At 37.7% G+C, this 23,936-nt stretch overlaps 1 protein-coding gene across 7 annotated transcripts in view; it reads right to left on the reverse strand.

Annotated features, from left to right (window-relative positions):
* The window catches only part of R3HDM1 (R3H domain containing 1), a 59,717-nt gene that overhangs the window by 16,040 nt on the left and 19,741 nt on the right, over nucleotides 1-23,936 (reverse strand). For 3 of the 7 annotated variants that reach the window (XM_064451051.1, XM_064451048.1, XM_064451047.1), the window contains 14 exons: nucleotides 23,615-23,674; nucleotides 23,393-23,533; nucleotides 20,729-20,837; nucleotides 20,536-20,631; nucleotides 19,118-19,155; nucleotides 18,985-19,035; nucleotides 18,613-18,839; nucleotides 15,592-15,846; nucleotides 12,007-12,161; nucleotides 10,491-10,592; nucleotides 6,636-6,896; nucleotides 6,019-6,139; nucleotides 1,212-1,366; nucleotides 389-537 (listed from right to left, as the gene is read on the reverse strand). In XM_064451051.1, coding sequence (XP_064307121.1) covers nucleotides 389-537; nucleotides 1,212-1,366; nucleotides 6,019-6,139; nucleotides 6,636-6,896; nucleotides 10,491-10,592; nucleotides 12,007-12,161; nucleotides 15,592-15,846; nucleotides 18,613-18,839; nucleotides 18,985-19,035; nucleotides 19,118-19,155; nucleotides 20,536-20,631; nucleotides 20,729-20,837; nucleotides 23,393-23,533; nucleotides 23,615-23,674 — 1,920 coding nt within the window. The remainder of the gene's footprint in view (nucleotides 1-388; nucleotides 538-1,211; nucleotides 1,367-6,018; nucleotides 6,140-6,635; nucleotides 6,897-10,490; nucleotides 10,593-12,006; nucleotides 12,162-15,591; nucleotides 15,847-18,612; nucleotides 18,840-18,984; nucleotides 19,036-19,117; nucleotides 19,156-20,535; nucleotides 20,632-20,728; nucleotides 20,838-23,392; nucleotides 23,534-23,614; nucleotides 23,675-23,936) is intronic. The other 4 variants (XM_064451049.1, XM_064451052.1, XM_064451050.1 and 1 more) reach the window with 4 other exon arrangements.

Consider the following 23,936-nt stretch of genomic DNA (forward strand, 5'->3'; position numbering starts at 1 on the left):
TTAACCTCTGCCAAACTGTTCAACCCAGCAGTGGATTGTGATAATATGGATAGTCATCTTAAATGTTACTGCAGAAAGGCATTGCTACTGAAAACCCTGGTGTTTCACATTTAAGAAAAGGAATGCAGAACACTTAAGACATGGAACTGTGGTAAAGTATTGCTAAAAGCGATAAGAAAACAGTGTTTTCCAGTCTAACAAGTAGTCCCAATTAAAGCAGTAGTGGTTGTTTTAGTTAATTGTGTAAGAGCAAAAATAAATGGGTAATAAAGTGTCTGTAAGTCTGCCTTTAAAATACATTTTAATATGTGCAATGCTATAGCAGATCCTGTCAGTACAGACAGTGAAGCATAGTTGCTGAGAAATCAAATAACTGACTTAAACTTACCTTAAGTTATTCTGTTGACCTGATGGAATGACGCTGTAGTAAACTGGCATTCCTGTTGTGGGCAACCCTTGATTTGACTGACTGGGGATTATAACAGGCTGTTGATATGTCTGCTGTGGCACTGCTTGGGAACCTTGAGGCACCGGAACCTAAAATTGAGAAAACATATAAGATTTTCTTCTGCAGACAATGTTTCTTCCTGCCTCTTGACCATCACCTAGTTTATAGAAGAATTAAAAAAACAAAAACCAAAACCAAAACACACACAACAACAACAAACCCCCCCCCCCCACCCAACAATCCCCACCACAAACAAAAAAAAGCAAACACCAGAAAAAAAAAAACCAAAAAGAAAAAAAGAACAAACCCCACAGGAACTGGAAGACCTGCTAGAGTTCTCTAAATCTAGAAGACTAGTGAAAACAGTAGCTGAAATAAGAGTGCTTTATTAAAAAACTTTTCTTCCTCCCCAAAAATGGAAGTGTTGGTTCCAAGGAACTCCATAAATTTTAACAAAAGAGGTTTTCTCTAGAGTAGAAAGCGGGGTGGTGGGGAGGGATATCTTATGAGTTTTATTTCCCCATCCTCTGAATCACAATTAACACAGCACTTGGCATTCAACATGACTAGAACTCACATGCTTGTGACAGATTTTCTTATCACTTCAATTGTGGGGTTTTTTTGTTTTTTAAAACTCTGTCCCTGATGTCACCTTTGTCACCTGCTCACGGCTTTCTACCATTTACAAAACAATGCACTTAAAAAAAAAAAAAAAATCGCTCACACAGAAGAGTGGTTGGGAAGTTATGAATAAATTACCCACCTGATAAGATGGCACTGAAGGATATGGAACAATCACACCTTGAATTTGATTCCCAACGTTGTTGTGTTGGCCACTGACTAGATTTTGATTCTGAGACTGCTGAACTCCAACTAAACCCTGGTAGTTTTGCTGCTGGTTAGGCAAAACCTGGTAACCTGAAATTATATATTTAAATCTTAAAATCATATTTTGAAATAATGAACACGTTTTCTATACAGTTTCCTATGCAAAAATGTAGGTGTGGCATTTTCCAATGGCTTTTTGAATCTGGCAGCTTCATAAAAGAGTTATCATGCACGTGAAAAGAAGCCAACATTAAAATTAAGAGATCTATTCCTTTGGATCCAGCATGAAATACTATACATACTATTTGCAAAGCTGCTTTCACATGCTTGCGATATTTATTTACGCTGTAGTGAGTTACATGCATTAACACCTTGATTTGATAAGTGAAAGCTGAAAGCATTGGAACAAAGCATGCTAGATAATATCAAAACCAATTAATTGCCTATTATTATGAACAAGGCAATTCTAGGTACTTTAGTTTTGAAATTCTAATTATGCTAAATTCTGCTTGTACCTCAGGTGCCCTAGGGATGAGAGTATCTTGACTACGATTCAAAACTGAATCGCAGTTCAAGAAAATTTGTGTAAGGCATGTGCACAAATCTTTTTAAAAAGGGCAATTTCTACTGAAATCTGTAATGCTAAAAAAACTGGGAGCCGAGGAGAATCTTGCAGGTAAAAGCCATGTTCATTTACAGTGGAAGCCGTTTTATATTCAAAGTTATCTTGGGGGGAAAAAAGGAAAGATTTTCATATTCACCCTTTTACAACAATTTATTATTGTTTGAAATGGTATCTTCTGCTATCTTTCAAAAATGGCCTACAAACCTTTCGCGCCTCCCCTGCTCCAAAACCAACCCAAACCCCAAGCATGACTGCCAAGCAGGAAACCTGTGCATTTATCAGGTCCAACTTTAATTTCTGCCCCCCCCCCCTTTTTTTTTTTTTTTTTTAAAAAAGCGCATAGTAGTTAACTGCTACGATGATCAAACACATGCAGAACGCAAGTTCTTTCTGTCATATTCTAGTATACAGGTATGTGCTACTTACCACATCAGGAAAAAACCATAACTATCATTGTTTCTGAGACAAAGCCAGTTATCGCTCCAGAATAACAAAACTGGGCTTGTCAAGATGCACTGACGGCAAGAAGAGTCTGTATTTAACCTGGACACATTCACATTCTACTGACCTTGACATTGCCCATGCTCCCTACCTTGGCATGGAACTATAATAAAGCAAATATACCTGCAAAAACTCACTGGGATTTTTTTTACTTTTAAACTGTGTTTAAAAAATTGCACGGTCTATTTTGAAGATAATTATTCAGTTAACGCAAAACATTTTTGGTAAACACAAAACACACCAATGTTCATTGGTTACGTACATACAGGGTACAATGAACACTGTGAATTAACAGTCACAGCTGGCTGTCTCCATAGAAATTGTAACAATGAAGACTAAAAAAGACTGTTAATATAATCAAATACTGCTTCAGAAAATTAAAGGGAAGAAGGTTCAGTTTGTTAAAACCAGGATAGCGATTCATTAGAAACACACACCACACTGTAAATATTTTCAGACTACTACACAAAACTTCAGAACAACGCGTGCTTGCATCAGGATTAGTAATTAGACTTTTTAATAACTCTTTAAGTTTGAACTGTGCACAAAAATCCATCTCATATTTGTAATAAACAAAATGCTTAAACGTACTTTGTCAAAAAAATGATCTACAGCACCTAAAAAGCAGCAGAATGCGGAGCTGCAGTATATGACAGATCCAGTCAACACATCTGCAAACTAACCCTCTCATTTCCCAGAAATCACAATGTAGCTGTGAATATTTTTCAGCTTTTCTGGCACTCCCAGGGACAGACATGATCAATTTTGCAAGCAGAAAGAACTGGAACAATATAAATTGACTGCCAAGAAGGTTCCCCACAGCATTCCAAAGAATGCTCTATTTTTAGCTTCACAATTTCACCTCTGCATAGAGAGTGGTCTGACAGAAATGCAGCACTCAGCAGAAAACCCACACCTGCCATAGCAGATTGCCTCATTACACAGAAATACTCTGAAACAGCAGACAAAAAAAGAAGCGTGTTTCTTAATATTTACATAATTAAAAAGAAAACACTGTTAATACAAGAAAAAAGTTAATTTATCAACCTGTAGTTCAGTTTCATGGTAACTGGGACCCCATAATCATGGCAATCGGAAATGCCTTTTTCTTAAAGAGAGTTTTCTTCTCCCAACATCTTTTGGACAACCAAAGAATTTTTAATGAAAGTGAACCTCTCAAATATTTCACCAGAAACCCCTTTAAAAAGGAAGATAGGAAGCAGCTGAAAAAGAGACCGGTTCACTGTGAGAAATGTAAACCTCTCAGACAGTGTTACGGCCCCGAATCCAACTGCTCATAGATAAAGTCAGGCCACTCCATAACATTAAACCAGAAGTGGCTACAGTTGCCGTGGTCTCAGAAGCTGTCATCTTTCATCTAAATTTGTCTTTGGAAAGTTATTTCGTAGTTCATAACTGCTTTATGAGATGAATAAACTCCACGGCTTTTACGCAATGCAAGATTTGTTAATTCTCATTTTTGACCAGAGACATTGCTGTATTAGCCAAGTAACATGCTGCCTTTTGTTGCAAAACCAGCCATTGCTAATAAGCATCAACCATTCGGATGTAGCTTTGCGTCAACTTAACACAAATATTTAGAGCTGGAAATTATCTCTCTTGTAGATTTATTTTAATACACACCATCTCATGAACAGTTTACAGAACAGAAAACACAACGCGGAACCTTTCACGTCAGAGTGCTGATTCAGATTTGCCTACAGAGCAGTAAATGAGAGGCAGCAATGGCTAAGTAGCAATTTGGAGATTTTGAGTTAAACGCTAATTATGCAGTTCTCTACCATTAGTGCTAGAAAACACCGAGTAACCAAACAGGACCGAACGCAATTATTGGCTGGCCCACCCCATCGCTACTTAAACATGATCCTTGATGTCAGGGTTACAGGTAGAAGGTTTGTTATCGAGCTATCTGCACAGCTTATTTTATTTCTTCTAGGACACACAGGGAGATTTTAGCTGCTGATGCTTGTCACCCTGTCCACATTACAGGCAGCGAAATTCAGTTAAAATGTAAAGAACTAAAAACAGACAAGAGAGAAACTTACTTACCTAATAGCAACCGATTCCTCCCTCTGCATCTCGGTGCTGATGCACCATCACCCCATGCTTTCAAATTCAGACTGTTTTATTTAGCTACATATATACACTGGGCTGTTCCCGATTTAGAGTGTGTGCTACTCATGTAGGGTGTCCCTGGAAATGGGGAATAACCCCGGCTGAGCCTCAGACTTTTTGCTATTAAGTAGCCTAGGTATTAAAAAAATCTGAGGAAGGCAGGCAGGTTGGCTAACACATCTTTAAAAGCAATAGATAAAACAAGTTGCAAAACTGAGTAATTTGTCTTCCTTTGAAAAAATGTCAATATACTTCCACTTCTGAAGAGTGTGACTCTTCTTTTCAGTGGTGACCTATTTTGCAGTAACCAGGTAATAACAGTATTTTAAAATGACCTGACAACCCTACCATAAACGGGCATCACATCTTGATCATTCTGCAATGAAATAATCCCGCCTAAATTTGTGACCTGAACCTTGAAAAACAGCTTCATCGTATCACATGGCTGCTATAGGAGCACTGCCTATAGCAGACTGCAGAAGAGGGATCAATCCCTCTTACAGGCTACTTCATAGAATAGCTATTAAGAATTCCAGTTAATATTTGTAAAAGCTGATCTTTCATCCTACTTCTATAGAGGAACGCATAATTGGGGGTAGGGGAGGAATTAAAAAGTCCTTCTTCCTGAAGAAAATTAAAAAAGATGCTAAATGTAACATATTCAACTAAGACATGCTATAAAAAGCATGATTTTTAAGGATCTCTGCCTCCAAACATCATTCGTTACTTCTCAAAGTTTTGACTGTGAATCAAGCTATTACTCAGAAGTAAATTTGTTTCAGGAATCCAAATCTTATTAAAGTAACAGTATTTTAAAGTACATGTTATCAGAATAATGGTAGCTACAGTTACAACTTCTAAGGAAAAAAGGCAATGGGAAAGAAAGGAAACAGAAATACAGCTTGATGACATTCACAGAAAGGTAACTCAAACAGTAGAAAGTGTTTACTAGAAATAGGAGGAGCAGAAAACTAATTCCAACCACTTAACTCTCCTTATATATTCAATTCAATATCCAGACACCTCTAACCATTAGGACAGAAAGACAAAACAGTATTGCCACTGATCTTCTGCACAGCTGTCTTTTCATGCCACAACATCTAAAATCAGTATATTTTGTTTAAAACTTTCAGTTCAGGTACATTTCTGCAAGGTTACATCATTTAAAGGTACTAATTTGTCTTAGTTTGAAAGTTACTAAAAAGTTAGTTCCCAAGTTTTTTAAATTATTCAGTTCTAAACTTAAAAAAATATCCTCTAATGAAAGTTACAGCATGAGCCACTCATAGTAATGGCTCAAATCTCAAGTTTCGTGAACAACTGACTCAAACTTTTCTACCTCAGGTTAGTTACACTTTCCATGCCCTATCTGAACTTTCACTTTATTTGAAATTATACAGTAAATAAGTATAAAAAGCAACCCCAGGAGAACACACACACACTAGGTGTTCTAATAAAAAGCTGAAAGAGTTCAACAAACCTGTCTGCTGTCCAGGCTGTGCCAATGGTTGGTTTTGCTGCGTGTTGTAATGGACAGAAACAGGACGATATTGTTGACTGGAGTGCGGATACTGATTGGGAGTACAATAACAAGCTGGCATCTAAAAAGGGACAACAGTTAAAAGAAACTCACTACCTGCATGCTTATAGAAGGTGGACATCTAAATGTGAAAAGAATCACGTGATAAAAAAAGGATAAAACACTTACTAAAAAGGTGCAACTAATGTTAAATGGTTTAGCAGTTTAAAAATACTACATAAATTCCCTCTTTAACAGCTGATTTCTTCTATTTTCACTGTAGAAGTAACAATTCCCAAATTCCACAAAGAGACACCTGAGACACTAGAAAGCTATGCAGAACATGAGTTTTACCAGCTACAGGTAAATACCTGGGTGATTATTTCTCCTCACGTAAGCTGAAGTCACTAATTTCAAAGCACGTAAGCCAGAAAAACCCCTCGACCCCAGTGTAAATGCACACAGCTGCAATGGAACCGGGAGCCCCACGCCATAGAAAAAGCTCATTAACAGAACAGCATGGTCAGTTTTTAAATATAGATTTTGGAAAAAGATGGATGGAAAAAGAGCCATGGTACCTGTGGCACAGGTTGCTGCATATATCCCTGCTGCTGGAGTACTTGCTGGTTGACAGGGTGGCTAGATGTCGAGTAGCCCGGAGCAGAAACCGGTTGGCCAGAGGCAGGGGGTGGCGGAGCAGCTGCGATGATATAACCGGACTGCTGTGGGGGCTGGAGGACTACAGTGGACTGGAACATAGCAGTATGAGGTTCTGCTGGATCAGCAGGTGGCTGGCGGGCAAGACTCATATGGCTAAATTGTGATCCTAGGTTGTCTTGCTGTAATAGTTAAAAAAGGAAAAGTTACATCCACAAATGTATGTTCAAGGAAAAAAAAAAAAACCAACAAATGAATGGCACAGCCAAATATCTGAGTAAGTTTCAGATATGCATGTCTCAAATTACCGCGCGTTAGCAACATCAGCCAAAGAACAACAGGAAAGAACAAGACGGGACACAGTAGTAAATCATCTTCAAGGGTAACAGCAGGAAAGAACATCCACATTCAGAGACTTCACTCATTTCACTGCCCATATTCGATTTTTGGGTTACATCTGCCTCTATCTACTTATGGTAAGAATTCAATTGTCAAAAATAAAGCCAGAAGTTGTGTCACTAACATTTTCTGATTGGCCTCCAAAGCTGGAGTGAAAACTTCTAACCCCAGTTAAAACAGCAGAAGCCATTAGTATTGCTGAAGTAATTTTTGATTTGAAGAGCTTAAGTTAATGAGGCTCTAATCCTGAATAACAAGGTACATTCCTCTAACTTGGTATTATACTGCATGCAAGGATTAGGTTTTGGTTTTTTTTTTTAAGCCTGAAATCAAGTAACAGTGCAAGAAAAGTGTTCTAGTGGTTACCTGCTAGCTGTATTTTATTAAAACCTGAAACTATGATGCTGGTTGCACTGAGCACCGCAGGAGTCCTGTGAAATTTGAAGCTTCTACTACTGTAAGGCCAAGCTGCTTCTTTTTACAAGCAATTCTCCATCAATTTATCAACACCCTGGAAATTGGAAGTTATGAGTAGTACTGTATTTTTTTTGCTAAACAGGAAGATTTGGTTCATACTTCAAAAGTGGACCCTCCAAGCATGGAGGAATATTAGAAACGTTTTAAGATCACCTGATCGTTTCTTAGATCATCCTGAAGAAGATAGGAGTTAATCAAGAGAGAGTAAGCATAAGCTGTGTCTTTCACTAATTAGCTACATTCAAATTTTATGCTGAAATTTTATAGTTTCCAGGCTAAAGATACTCTTAATTACCACTGGAAATGCAAATTTGCACCTAAAACTTTATTTAGAATACCTTTGCAGCTCGAAAAGCCCTATTTCCATTAGATTAACAATCTAAATTTGCCTTTGGCATTTCATCCTTTAATGATGCCTGTTAACACAACCATAATGCTTTTCTACATTGCATTTTACATTCTGCTTTTCATAATGCCTAGGCTTAGAGAGGAGATACTGATATTTAATTATGAGTTAATATTACCTCTAAACACATCCAAAGAATAAACCCAAACAATACACATTTATTTCTGTTACACTATCGGTATGAGTAAATTCTGATCCTGTCAGGTTGTCCTGCAGCGGTGCAGATAGTACAAGCACGACTGACCACTGAAACAGGGTATTACCAATAAACAGATAATGCAAACTTTCCTGGTACCAACTACAGATGAGTTGCATTTAGATTCTGAACCAAGACCATCAATCCTTTTCACTATGTTACCTAAGTTACCATCAGCAGAACTGAATTTTTGAAACTGCCAGCACACTTAGTATTTGAACCCATTTCCTGAATGTGAAATGCTTTGAACTTATAAACCCGGGAGGAGTTTTATTTTCTGCTTTAACAACCATATGCAGAAAAACGATTGTGAATCCTAGCACAGAGCCACCTGAACTAGCTGCTCCTGACAGCAATTTAGTCATCTGCTAAACTTGCATAGGAAGCTCACGTTGGTTAACAACTGTTCTCATTACTAAGGAGGTAAACTATATTGACTGCACACATGTGTATTCAAACTCTAAAACAACATGAGAAACAACATCGCTAAAAGAAACCCACCACCCTCCACGAAGTGCAGTTCCTTTTAGAACTGTATGCCTAAAGCGCAGATAACAGTTACAATATAGTTTTAATTACATGCAGACTATTGAATTCAGATAAATCTGTATCTATTTTTAGGAGACATTTCTGATTAATGTTGAAAATAACAACAAAAAAAAACCAACTCTGAATACACACTAAAATAGCTATTGTATAACATTGTGGTGCTTTAACCTTGGCTGGCTGCAAGGTGCCCACCAGGCTGCTCGATCACTCTTCCATCCTTAGCATTACAGGGGGACAAAATAAGATAAAAAGCTCTTGTATCAAGAGAAGGACAGGGAGATCGCTCACCAATTACCATCACAGGCAAAACAGACCCAACTTGGAGAAGATTAATTTAATTTATTGCCAACTACTAACAGAGTAGGATAGCGAGAAATAAAAACAAAACTAAAACCAGCTTCCCCCAAACCCCTGCTTCTTCCCAGCCTCAACTTCACCCCAAACTCTCCTACCTCCTCCCCAAGTGTCATAGGGGGATGGGGAATGGGGGCTCATAACTGATTCACAACACTCCCTGCTGCTCCCTCCTCCTCCTCATGCTCTTCCCCTGCTCCAGGATGGGGTCCCACCCACAGGAGATGGTCCTTCATGAACCTCTCCAACATGGGTCCTGCCCACGGGCTGCAGTTCTTCATTAATTGCTCCAGTATGGGTCCCTTCCATGGGGTGCAGCCCTTCAGGAACAGACTGCTGCAGCATGGGTCCCCCATGGGGTCGTAAGTCCTGCCAGCAAACTTGCTCAAACGTGGGCTACTCTCTCCATGGGGACACAAGTCCTGCCTGGAGCCTGCTCCTGCTCTCCACAGGCTGCAGCTGCCTTCAGGGCGTCTCTACCTGCTCTGGTGTGGGATCCTCCAAGGGCTGCAGGTGGATATCTGCTCCAGCATCTGGAGCACCTCCTCCCTTTTCTTCTCACTCCCTTCCCTCACATCTGCTGCACAGTGGTTTTTACCCTTTCATGACTGACTCAGCTTTGGACAGCGCAGGGTCAGTCTTGGAGCTGCCTGAAATAGGGGCAGCTCCTGGTCTCTTCTCGCAGAAGCCACCCCTGCCAAACACTGCCACATAACCCCAACACAAACATGTATTCATTAGAGTATCAGAGCAGTTGGGGGAGTTGAGAAGCCTCAATTTTTGACCTGGACTCGTAGTTCAGATTCCGCCTTGGAGAACTCTTCCCATTTACTAGGTTTCAGTTTCAATTTGTGTGGTTTTTTTGAACACAAAAGACTAAGATATTTCATTTCCAGCTTCTATTTATATTAAACAAGGGATGCTAGTGTAGGGGGAGTGTTAAGAGTTCTGGCAAAGAGGCTAGAAAAAGGTAACCTCAAAAAAACAGCACAGCTGATCCCTCAAGAGGTATCAGTGTTCAGGAGAAGAACAAGCAGACAGAAAGAAACAACTAGAACGGACGGGAAGAGGTTAACTGAGAGATAGAGAGGTACTGACTGGCTAACAAAACAATAGCATTGAAAAGCTGTTCCTTTATGAAAGAAAATAATATATATCTAAATAAAGAGATTTATAGATCTAGCCTTAATTGTCTACATTTCTGCTGAAGTTGAAATAAACACTGTAAAAACTCCCAGGAACTATTTTCCCCCACTAAGGTAGTATTTTACGATGATTGAAAAGCTAGCCAGTCATTACACTGGTATCACACACCACTTACAAACAAGCAAGCAAAGGTCAGCATCCACTAAAGATTAACCCATGCAGAAAGGAGATGAACAGAAGATATAATACCACAGAATATTGCTGCGTAGAGGAGACTGGCAGGAGCGGAGGTGGATAAGAGACTGCAGAGTACTGAACAGGCTGGGAGGAAGGCTGCAGAGGCCGCATGGGCTGAAGGAATAACAGTTAACATGGTTAACATCAGATTAAGAGAAGTGAAAACAAAGTCAAAGTCTTTTGTAATTGAAAAAAGCAACTATGCTCCATTACGAGAAAGGGAATGGATACTTCTTTAAGTAATGTATACTACTTTAAGACTGCACAGAATTAAAACAAAAGTAATTTTCACTATCTCAGTCTCCCAGCAGAAATGTGTTTGCTTTATTTTTTATACATTAGATTTAGCTCTAAGTCAGCAGGTTGCTTCTATTTAATATTTACTGTTTCTTTCAAGGGAGATTTTTTTGAAGTTATAAAATAAAATCTAGACGTGCATTCTAAATACAAGTTGTTTCAAAGCATCTAAAGGCAGAATGAATTTACTACTAACCACCAATTAAAACCTATTATTTTCACTTATTCAACAATACTAAAATATTTTCTCTAGATTTTGGTTATTTGAACATCAGAGAGGTATCATTGCTGATAATATTTCAGGCAGGTTCAACTCCAGTATCCGTTGAGAAGGCAATCATAGTAGTAGTAAAGAATTTCTGAAGAAAACGCCAAGTACCACACACACACTTCTGTAAACTAGGTAAGGAGAAATAGTACTAATGAGCCTTTTGCAAAACAGACCATCTCTACTGCGGCATACGCAGGTATCCTGAATGGAATATTTAAACAGGGAAAATGAACAAGGATAAAGGTTTAGATTCTAAAAATAACTTTTTGATAAAATTTGAGAACAATTTGAAAATACTACAGGAGACTATAGCCAGTAGCTTGGTGCCTTCTCCTGTCCAGACACACTCTTTTCTTTGCTTTTCTTTTCAAGGGCTGAGATTAAAGACAATCTGGCCTATTTTACTAAATTCCTCTTGTACAAGACAAGGATAAAATATATCCTGTACTTCAGTGTGCAGTTTTGTGAGCAGAGTAGGCCAAAGTGCTACTTAAGAGATGTTCATACTCTACCAGTCCTAAGCTACCTCTTTTGTGCCACCAGTACAGTTCAAGAATTCATCAGGCTGAAAGATAACGTTAAGACAAGGAAACGAAGATTTCAGATGGATTAACTCTCTTCCCAGGTTGCTGACTCTATTACTGTTAATGCCAGGGGTAACCACACAGCGTGACTAAGGATGATGGCAGAACCTCTTTTCCAGAGCAATTTAGCCTTGGTAGGTTTTCATACTAAAGTATTTTCTATATTTTTAGGAAAAGGCTGCCCACCATGTTAAGTTATTAGCAGAACTGACAGTTCCAAGGAATGTGGGGGTAAAAAAGTCCAGTTACCCATATCTATGTCGCTATTACTTCTTAGGATACACTCCAACAGAACAAACCTACTGATCCCTTGTTATCAGATGGCAATACACAGCATCAGTCACCAATACAAGCATCATGTATTTGACATGTGCACCTGTGAGAGGATGTGATTAGCTGCTGGCTGTTGCTGAGGTGGTGCGGGAAGAGGTGGCTGTTGCGGAGGTCCAGGCACTTGGGTCCTAACAGGTTGCTGAGGCATAGGAGGATTGTACACAACTGGAGTGCCATCTGGGTTAAGGAATGGCTGACCTGAGAAGGTGGAAGAGAGCAAACACAACCAAATGCAGCCAGCTGCATCATCTAAGTTTGGAGACGTAAAATAAAGACAAACACATTCACAGTAGGCAAAACAATTAAAATAATAACATTTGAAAATAAGCAAAGTCATACTGTTTCGCATGACAGATTTATGCCAAATCCCCACATGACATTTATAATAGCAATGACTAAACAGGCCTCATTTGACAAACTGCATGCAGTTAAAAACCAAAACATTTAAGGTAAACAAAGATACCCCTGTCCTTACTTAGTGAACATGGATAAATACTTGCTGTATCCTACTTGTCTTGAAAACTCATTTTTAATTAAGTGGGACTGAAAAGGGCTGGAGTAATAAAGGAAAACCCAACTAAAAACACTATTTTAAGGATCTTTTAAGAGGCAATTAAATGAATCTCCTTTAATCAGTTTGAACACCAATCAGAACACAGGAGAGCTTAAAGGCAAATATTTTAAAAAACACATATGAAGTAGTAGTTGCAACGGTACTCCCATAACTGCTAATGAGATTACTGCTAAAGGACTCTCTTCCCCCATCCATAGATGAATTGGCTTTTAGCTTTCAAATGAAACAATGTAGTATTATTCTCCTATTTACTAATTTGCAACTTCAATATTACAGCAGTGGATGAATGAAGAAGAATGGAAGAATAAACTATTTAAAAGTAAATTAGAAACAGTGATTCATATTGGTGCCTGGGTTGGGAAAAACCAAAACAAATCAAAGGAAGAACAGATGAGCTAGCAGTGACCTGTGTCTAGCTGCTTAACGACATGTGTCTTGTACTGGCTTATTTTCATACTTAAGGTCCAAATACTGACGTAAATTTTTTCTCCTCCAATATAAATATTTTCTTGTCTGAGATTCTTCCCAGAAAGGTATCAACTGAGACTAAAGCCTTTGCACCCTAGCCAGGGTCCTATCAGAGCAGACTAATGCTCCTTCAGACTTCTTCATCCCATCCTATTTAAATGCAACTGGCCAACATAAAAGTGTAAAAGTTACTGAAGAGAGGACTGAGGCAATTAATACAAGGATAGCCAGGAAGCATGAACAGACTTGCTGTACTCAATTTAGCTTAATGGATTTCTTTTTAATGCCCCCAAATCAGGAATGTTCACATAAATAGGGAGTCAGGTTTTCTTATTTCTTTCCACCACTTTCTGGTTATCACTGGAGCTTAACTTGTTTCCTGTAGTGGCTGAATAAGAACTGTCTTTTCCTAATTACTGTCTTCAGCAACTGAGAAGAATGACTCTGTTGACCTGAGGTCATTCTGACTCTGTCAGAAATGCTGAGAAACGAATCTATATTTTTTGAACTCTAACTCTCATTTGGAACAATAAAGCCAGATGAACAGTTATAGAATATAATGATTTGAATACTCAAGTCGAAAGTTTGTATCAAGTCGAAACAAAATATTCCTTGTTCTGGAAGCCTAGTTTATCTTCTATTAGACACTCATTAGATATTAACATAATCCTCTGTTATGAAAGGCTATTAATGACTGTTTAAATACAATAATAAAATGGATAAAATGTAGGAAGAATCAAATCTGAAAAATCAAGCTAATTTTAATGAATATCAGAGTCAAGTTTACAATTCTGCTGCCTTTTCTGAGGGGGGTGCAAGTACAAGAAGCTTTCAGAAGGAAAGCTTTCACAATCACATTTGTTTCTCTGCCCTCCCCTGTTGCTATGTGGAAGTCCCATCAGTGTAACAGGGAAAATGACCAATGGTACAGGAGGGAGAAAGTGAAACTAGTCACATGCAAAACATTGACAAGGACATAACTGAAACGAAGATGACTCAAAACCTGCTATTTTTAAAATGAAAAAACTCGATCATGTTTTACATGATATCACTTTCAAGCTGATGGTATCGTGTCAGTACCTGCAGTATCTGTTTTGCTGTACCATAACTTTAAAGCTTTAGCACAGTCATGCTATAATGTTGGCTGTCATTTTTCATATGATGTGTTTGTGGGCCAACTCTACATCAAATAAGAACAAAGTACTCTAGCGTACATAAGCACTAAACCCACTTATTTTTCTATCCAGACTTGCTCACTAGTCATCATTATTTGTCTTCAGATGGTCAACACACACAATGGAAAATTTATGCAGAAGGTGTGCAACCATCACATAAGAACTAGAAAAGCTAAGTCAATAGTGCTGTTGTCCAGACCCTAGATCTAAGATAGCGAATACACCCACCTCCAAATCCAATGGCTACCTATGAAAATTAGATGCTAGAGCTAGCCATTTGTAACCAATTTTTTTAGCAGGGTTGCCTTGAACTATTCGTTTATACATTAACGCATTTAAGAGAATTCTTAGGTAGAATATCAATATGCAGAACCATTAATAAAAAAGAGCTCAAATTTTGTATGCAACAGCAATTGATTTATATTAAGGAAAAAAGGGGAAATATATCCCAACGTTAAATCTTTTAGTTATAGAAGAGAAATAATTTAATAACTGATCATTTTAACAACCCCAATGAGAAAAATTTAATTTAAAGTGTCACATGCACTTATATTCAGACATAAAGTCCATCTACAGAATGATGGGAAATATATCCTGAAGTATTTCCTTTTCTACACAGAAAATAAATCTTTAAACTAAAATAAAAATATAATAATTTTCCAAAGATTACTATGTGTTGCATAAAAGGTAAATTAAAATTTCCTGGATTTCTTAACTTCTACTATAAAGTAAAAGTTTGCCCAGAAAATGCTCACTAGTCATTTAATCCAGACAAGTAATTACACCTCTCCTTGCACCTACATTATGAAGTATCAATTTCCTACTACTTACTAAAAATATCAGTATTAGCCAATTACGACAATATTGATTTTATCCTGTTTTAAGCTGACAAACGTAAGTTTAGAAACAGCATGTAACCTCACGCTTATTTCTTTCACTTGTATTAAGTCAGTGCCATGAGCATAGAGACACATGGATATGTTGCGACAAACAAAATGAAGGATGATAAACTCTTTCAAGTCAATATGAATACTTCTTCAGGCTCCCTCCCCTCACTGAAACTGTTTTACAGTAGCACTGGGAAAGACTTTGCCCTCTCCCAAAAAAGGCTGAAACAATTACTTTAAGTTATTCTGCGTTCTGGATAATAAATCACAGGATTTTCATATTTTGTGCAAATTACTCATACAGGTTAAAACTTTACTACAGAAAATCAAGTGAGTTTACTTATTCCTTTAATCCTAGAGTCATGCTTTCTTTTTAAATTAAGTGCACTGAACGAACACAACCACAGGAAAAAACCAAAAGTGAAAAAGAAAGGACAATACTGACACTCAGTCTTATGCAAACACTCATGCATTTTTCTTCAAGTTCTCAATTGTAACAAAAACATCCACAAGCGGGTACCAACCTGTTTGCGGGTTGATCAGAATACTGCCAGGCGGTATGCCTGCCGCTTCCAAGGGAAGCAAAAAGAAGCTAGTGCTAGTAGGTGCCACTTGCCCGCTTATGCCACCATCAAAGGAAAGAGAGTTACTAGTGCTGACAGTTGGATAGACGGCAGGCGTGCCATGAGAAGGCTGGCTTAGAGCTGGCACTGGAAGAGGCTGCTGGGTGTGAGAAAGAGAACCCGTGGATGACCCTACACTACTAGAAGACTCTGAACCTAGGAAAGGAGTAATGAGAAATTGTTTTTACCTAAAGACAGAAACATCATGCTCACTTAAAATATATACTTGTAAATGCTTACCCTTAGAGCCCAGTGTTAAGTACATTATTAAACAGTGGCCTTTGCAATGAACTTCCCCTTCATCTCCCCTGGAATATCATTACAACATTCCTTCTGTGAACCAAGGGTCAATTCAGCACTGCTTTGCACTGTAAAGTGAGGCTTTCATATCTCAGTCTGATTTTCTGGACAGAAGATACATGCCTGCACACATGCACGTGTGCCAACATTCAGTTCATCTGCAATTCATTTCAGTGATCGGTCACTTATTCTGAAGTGATGCCCGCACATTTATCAATAGGATACACCAAAGAGATGAACGCACAGCCTACAACCATTGTGTATATGCAGGCCATGGGGTAACACAGATGCAGAGGGCCCAATGTCCCTTCAGACATGCTAGCTAAATTCACATGCTCTGTAGATGTAGCCTGCATGCAAGCATTGACCATTTTCTTTTTTTTACTACTAGATGTCAGAGATCTTCTCTGACTCACCTGCTGGATAAACTACAGAATACTAAAAAACCCAAAACTATTTTTTTTCCTCCTCTGACAATTTTCAGACTGAAGTCAAGAACACAGCTGGAAAAAATTATGGTAATATGGTAGCTTTAGCCTAGTTTTATGCAACAGTTCAAATTTCCGAAAAAGCATGAAATAGCTGATTGAAAGCAACAATAATTTCACAGATATGAAGGCCTACAAACATTGCAAGGCAGCGGTGAACCAGATCCTGAGCTTTCTGAAAGCCAGCGCATGCAGCTAAAAGCAATATTCCAAAAGTATAACATGGAGAGGTCTGTAGAACTGCACTGTTCCTAGATCACCGTATACCTAGATCTCTAGGTATACAGTTTATTGTACTTTTTATCAAGTCTTTTCTATTTTACTTGCAGTACTTGGGAGAGGGAATATAGTTGTTTAAGTTTAGGTACTCTTCATTAGCAGCCTCTATACAATCTAGAAGGGAAAGCATGACTCAAAAAGGGCTGCGACAAAATGTATCTACTGTTTGAAGTTACTTTGTGGTCCTTCATGAAAATTTCTAATTGTAACCCTTTCACTTCTGTGTATGAAAAGATTATATGGCTTGAAGCATTTGCTGATGCTCACTGTTAACGTTTTTCCTATTGCTAGATAAAGTGAAATACAAAGATATTAATTGTAAACTGGGCAAAATAGCATATCCCAGCTCTGCAAAACAATATTCACCTGACCAGAGGTACTTTGATCAGATTTGTTTACAAGTGTATCCACTTCTAGATTACATAGAGAAATCAGGCTGAAGCCATCGTAATTAAAGCCAATTACATCTTTGATCAAAATGAACAAACAAAACCAATCTCAACACATGCAAAATCACCATAGCCTGTAACTGCAGTGAAGCAACAACGACCAAGATAGGCATTCTGAACTTTGAATGTTAACTCTCTGAACGCCAAAATAAAGTTTGCAGCTAAATTTTAAGAATCCATTTATGTTCTTGCAGTTTAGAAAACAAATATTTCTAAGAATGTATTTTATATATACACTATTGTCAGGTTGTAGTTTCTTTTCAAGCTGTGACAAATAGTATTCCTATACTGCTAAATGAAATAACTCAATATGATGGCACAACTTTTCAGCACAAGCCAAAGTACCTTGCAATGTAATTTTTTTTTATACAAAGAAACATAATTTGTAACTGTTTTACTGCATTAAGATACAGAAGCGTGGTGATACACCTATAGGGTAGTGGTGGTTTCAGGGAAAGCAAAAAATGTGAACAGATCCTCATGAGAAATTAGTTTTATAAATATTGACAAAGCCAAGCATAACACAAGCAAGCAATAATATTCTGCTTTCTTACAGTTCTACTTCAAAATCTGAAGTACAGCATGCGTAATGCACCCATGTATTACAAGCCTCAAAATTGTCCACAACCAAGATTATCTATGGGATCAAATTACCTTGGCATTTCGAGTACAAGTATTGACTAAATTTCATTTTTGCCCCACAAAAAATTTATATCCATATTTTCCAAAATTCCGTTTTGACATTAATTACAAGTTAACACACCTTTGAAACCCAGAATCTTATGAGTATTTTCCCCCACTATTTCTGAATCTTAAAATTAAACAGTACACTTTGTTCCACTGATCTGATTTTTCAGCAATCTAAAAATTAAGTGAGCTTTTTAGTCATATTAATTTAAATTTAACAATGGCACTGGAATACAAACATAACTAACAGTTCATAGGCTTTAATGCTGTTTTTTCCTAGCTAGTAGGACAGCAGCGCGGTTTCCCCAGACTGCACAATGCAGCTTTGCCACACTGAAACTGACGACTTTATTAAAAATAAAAGCTTAAGAGTTCAAGTACTTACACTGATAAATGTTTCCAAATCCTTTGTACGAGATTAAATGCATTTAGCTTAAAGCCGCCTGTAACGCACTTTCAAATTCTACTTCCAAATGTAAAAATCTTCATTTAATTTGTTACCCGAATTCTAGCTCTCCGAGGCAGTTATGTGCTACAGGCTGGGTCTACAGCCATTTTATGTGTGCAGCCACCAATGGCGCCCAGAGGGAGCTGTATGCATGGAGCACCTACAAGACTGAGGTCTCTACATGTGTACACATCTGCAATAGGCATCAAGTATCAAACCATCAGGTACTTCACTGCTACGTAACTATGTATTTGTACAGATTTTATTATACCTGTCTTAGACAGCCTGCCTGTGCTTTTGCTGCTTCCAGAGCTATCTCCTCTTGTCAGAACTGATATCCCACTGAAGCTGCTGGCTTTCGTTACAGCTGGCTTCAGATTGCGGATGGAGCTATCAGAGTCGGTGCTGCTCCAGGGACGGGGTTCACAATACTTCAGCTCATTCTCAGTACTGCTCTGATGGCTGTTGGCTGATCTCCCTGATGTTTCCTTATTGATTCTGTAAGTTATAAACTAAACTTTTAGCACAAGCATCAATTGCAAAATAAGGGAAAAGAAAAAGAAAAAAAAAGAAAGAAAGAGAAGGTGAAATGCATGCAGAATACTTCGGGATTTTATTTTTTTTTAAAGAAAGCATCAAATACCTAAGTATCTGTCGTCTTTGTTGTGTACTATTAGTTTCTTCCTCCTGGATTCTGTTGACATTTTAATAAGATAACTTAATATTTATTAAGAAAATGGGAAAATTAAACAGAATTAAACTGCAAATTTTCTTACCTTTTATCAGTGAAATAATTCTCTTGGGAACACAGGGACTGAGGGGCAAAGAAGTGTAGAAATTAATATGAATGGCATCTAGAACCCCTACTACAGTGCAGTAACAAAACATGCTCCAATTTGAAGTCTTTTGTATTATACATGGACTTTTACAGCATACTTCTTTGTATTAAGCTGCCTGAAAACTTAACCTCTTTGGTGGATTATTGCCATGTTACGGGGGAAAAAGACAATATATAAAGGCCCGTCTGCAGGAAACAGAAGTTAGTGTTAGAATAGTTACAATGCTGATCGTTTTGTTTATATCAGTATTTTTCTGAAGTTATGATTCTTCCATTGGGCCTTCACTGCCTTGTGTAACTTCCAGCAGATGTGTGCCTTCACAAGGCTGTTAAAACCACCTTGAGTTGCCTTGTCTTCTGCTTGAAAGGGTGAAGTAGATGATGATGCTGGCTACTGCGATAATTGTACTGAATTCTTTGGGTACAAGTACGCATATGCTAAAAAGCAGACAGAATATACAATCAAAAAGGCTATTAACTTCAGTTATGTTGTCCTTGGCTGTGGTTTCTCACATTTGGTACAAAGCTTCTAAGGGTACAATACATGGTAAATGAGTACGCAAAAGAAAAAGGTAATTTTATATCCAAAAGTCTATTCTTTTTGTTCGTAACTAAGGTGAACAAAAACATTTTAAAAAGGCCTTTAGAAAATATTTGAATATAGCAAACTAGCCTCTCAGAGACTATTACTTTTTCTTCAGAACAAAAATTTGGTTTTGGGTGTGTATGAGCTAAAGATAAGTGTCAGAAAAAGTGGGTTATTAGAGGTAATGCATATTTTTGAAGACATTTTTTCCTGTTTCACTCAATTAAATATAATCACCACCTGTGATTGTAGTTTACAATGTTGTCCTGCTTGATAACTCCAGTCAAGAAAGACTAGTCTTCCAGATTTCTGACTGAAATTTCACAGATGGGCATTCAAATCATTTTACTGTGACCATTCATAACGTGTGTCTGAGATAGACACAAGTGAGGAAAAAATAACTTTTTTGTTTTGAAATTATTGCTCTGAGCAACAGTTGAAATGATTGCAGTACCAGAACTCTGTAACTTAAATGTCAGTAAGGGGCAAAATAATGCATTGAAAGAGTTAATGCTAGATAATAACACCAAAATAATTCTTGAAGGTTGCTTGAGTTCTATACAGTAGTAATTCGAGACAACAGAAGGCTTCTCATAAACTTCAGTATCATTTAAAACTCACTCAGGCCACACTAATAATTCTTATCTGCTCAGTCCCCTTCAGAAACAGAAAATTTCCTGAAAAGAAGTACCTTTTAACAAAAACCGCACGTGCATGTATGTGTGTGAAGTAGTCATACAAAAGACCAGAAGATTTTCTTTGATACATACATCTTGTGCAAATATTCTTTCTCTAGCTCTTTGATATTCTTCTTCACGTTCTTCTATGGACTTACTTCTTCTGTCATCTTTTAATCGTATTCTCATCTAAATTAAGTGATACAGTGTCAACTTCTACAAGGAAATAGTATAAATACACCGTCAAATACAGCAAGTGGAAGGAAATAATCCGTTTGTATTTTACCTGGTTGTCATCTTTGTCTAAACTAGAGTTATCTCTCTTAAGGATGTACCGCTTCTGGAAATCATCACTCTTCTCATCCTTTATATGCTCACAAAACTTTTGGTCAGGTCTGTGAAAAGTCATTAGAAAGAGTTTTAGGGTTTTGTAAACATATACTACACACAGTGGAACAAACTGAAATGTACTCAAGATTAATGTTAAATATACTTAATATTCTAGCTGAAGTGATAAGATTTTGGTTGTCCAGGCAATGGAAAAGATACCAAAACCATAAGGTGATGTGTACCCCTGACAAGTCCTGCTCCTGAGGCATCACAAACCTGCTTTTAAAATCTCTTCCTCCTTCAAAGCTTTTGCTTCAATTTCCAATTAAGGTGGCAAGCAAACCACATGCCCTTGGGGAATCAGAAGTGCTCTTGAATCCAGGCTGGTGCCATGCAATGGATATTGGGCATGCATGGAAGTGAAGATAGGTGCTTTCTGCTAGAGCTGTAATACCTCAGAATTCATTTCAAGGGAAAACAAAAGATAAGAAGATAGAGCAGAAAGCATCGAAACTTACAAACTTCTAAAACAGAATTAAGCAAGCGGAGAACAACAGTACAATGCAGGCAAGCACAAGCTTCACAAGATCACAGTAAGAGGATGAAGCAACAGATTATATATACTGTTTTGGTATTTTATCTACTTTGTGAAAGAAAAAGAGATATTCTGCTAACTCTTGTTTAAAAAAAAAAACAACCAAGTACCTAGACAATAAAACTCCTATTGCAAGCGAAGTTCTCAATCAGGAAATATTTGTCTAATAAAAGACACAGCATATGTATACTCTTCTCTATTTCTGTTTCTTTATTCATTACCTAGGACATCTGTATAGTCAGAAGATCTTTTTCTAAAAAACAGCCAAGCCTAACTATTAGTTACTGGATGCCCAACCATAATTAGCAGGCATTTCAGAGAACCTTTAGACTGTCTTACCTCTTTCTTTTAAAGGTCCCTGAATTTACTGCCCTGCAATCACCAACTTCCCACTCCACTGAGACGTCCCAGTATGCACTGGGTTGTTCATGTCAGTAACATCACTGATCGGCGATGGAGCCGGGAATCTGCCTATGAGGAAAAGGTAAGTTTGGTTTTATTCAACATGGAGCAGATCTCCAAGGTTTTCTTTCTAAATTCTTATTTTATATCCAAAGCGATTTAAAATAAGAATACTGAAAACATTAAGAATCTTAACGTCTGCAGGTTAGATGAAATGCCTGCTAATTAGTAACTACACCTATAGGGGGCTTCCAGAGGCCATAAGCTATTTAAATGTGGTTTAGGAAAAGAAAACAAAACAAAAAAAAAGGCATAAAAATGAAGAAATAATCTTTTAGTAGTTCTTATTCCACACTTGAAGTGCTAGACTTGAAGTTTCAGTGTAGAGATGCAGGTAGATGCAAAGGCAAGAGGTTTCAAATGTATGGCTTTAAAAGTCAATTTAGATAGAGAATGTATAGCCAAAGCAAAAACACGTACATGAATACATAAGTTGTTTAACATGTATTTAGGCTTGATATATTTTTCTAGAAACTTTTGATGAGGAAACTGTTCATTTAGGTGAAATTTCAGCGTAGCATATTATTTCAGCTCTACTGACTCCAAAATTAGGATTAATTAGATATTTTTTCTCTCTCCCAAAGCCATGGAGAGCGTACATAGAGACTGGGATTAAGATATAGGCGCTGTAAACTCCTATTTTCACGTTCAAATCATTGACTACTTAAAAAAAAAAACCCCACAGCAAAAAATGGTGTCAGGCAAATGCTTTAAGTTAAAGCTAGAAACTAGGTGGCACAAATATACCAACACCTTAGTCCTTTGTCTTTGTAAGAGAGAATGAGGAGACAGAGCAAGTGCAGAGGACAGAGAGAACAGCTGGGCCCTTTGAATGAAAACATCAGCTCTGCATGGGTTTTGGAGTCGCTGTGGCCCCAGTGCTACATTTTTTCTAATATGGATTTGCCCAGTGCTTTCTCCAAAAACCTCCCAGCCCTCACAGTAAAGTAGCATGCCGTGACTTGTTAACCTAGTTGACACTTCCACTGATGAGATGTCTGTCTTCCCTGCTACATTTATTTTGTAAGGCCATATGAGATCTGTAAGTAACATTATTCCAACAAAAGACTTCAATGCCTGAATTTTCCCAGTAGGTTTTTACAGTACAAAAGCCCAGGTTGTGCAAGTCTTGTCCCCTTCCTTCACCAAATCAAGAAAGAACCCTGTTCTAACTTAAGGACTGGTTCTGCTTTCCAAAAGAAACAGAGAGTGTTCTTTGTACACTTTACCAGTGTAAATCTTTAAACAGAAAAATAGTTGTTATAAATTCATATTTCATGGAAACAAAGTCAGCAATGCATCTCTGTGAGAAAAGCAACAAAAAAAAAATCTTAGTTTACAGATAACATCCCTTTTTCCCCCCAAAAGTTCAACCGTGAAACAGATCACATTATTACACAGCACTGGAACACAAACAGTAAAGATCTGGCAACTACCTCTTCTTGATGCATGGTTCCCAATGAGTAGATAGACCGCTGCTGCTACTGATGCAGCATCATTGCATAATGTATCTCAGGTATTAATCTATGCCTCAAAAACTTTTTTCAAGACTTTTACACTTACATTCTCGTATTGCTAGTTTTATTTACTATGACTGACTTCCCACTCTGGTCCACGTTGTGCTCTAATCCAAAGTAAGCAGCTACCCTGTGCAACAGCATTCTATGGTAAGATGTCATTGGGGGAAACTTTTTTCGTGGAACTCTGGAAGAAAGGAATAGCGACTTTATTTAATAAACAGGAACAATATTGAATTCTTTTTTCCTAGAAGAGTACAGTACTTACTCATTATTACCAATGAAATCTAAAATTTCCTGTTCTAATTTCAGCAGCATCATTCTGTCCCTGAAAATAAAAACACAGTAACTCAGATATGAGACACTCCAATAATTGCAGTTGTATTCGTTTTAAGAATACACAGATAAGATCTGCTATCAAGGGATGATGGCAGACTGTAAATAGGACCACCAGGTGTCAAATGCAGTATTTTTAGGACAAAGTATTCATTTTTCTCTAAGCTGTATCATATTGAACCTGCCTAGTGAAGCATGCTGTTCTCATCTCAGAAATCAGAATCCAGAGATCCTCCAAGTAATCTCTGTCCCGT

The sequence above is a fragment of the Phalacrocorax carbo genome, chromosome 5 (genome assembly GCF_963921805.1).
Source record: "Phalacrocorax carbo chromosome 5, bPhaCar2.1, whole genome shotgun sequence".
Lineage (NCBI taxonomy): Eukaryota > Metazoa > Chordata > Aves > Suliformes > Phalacrocoracidae > Phalacrocorax > Phalacrocorax carbo.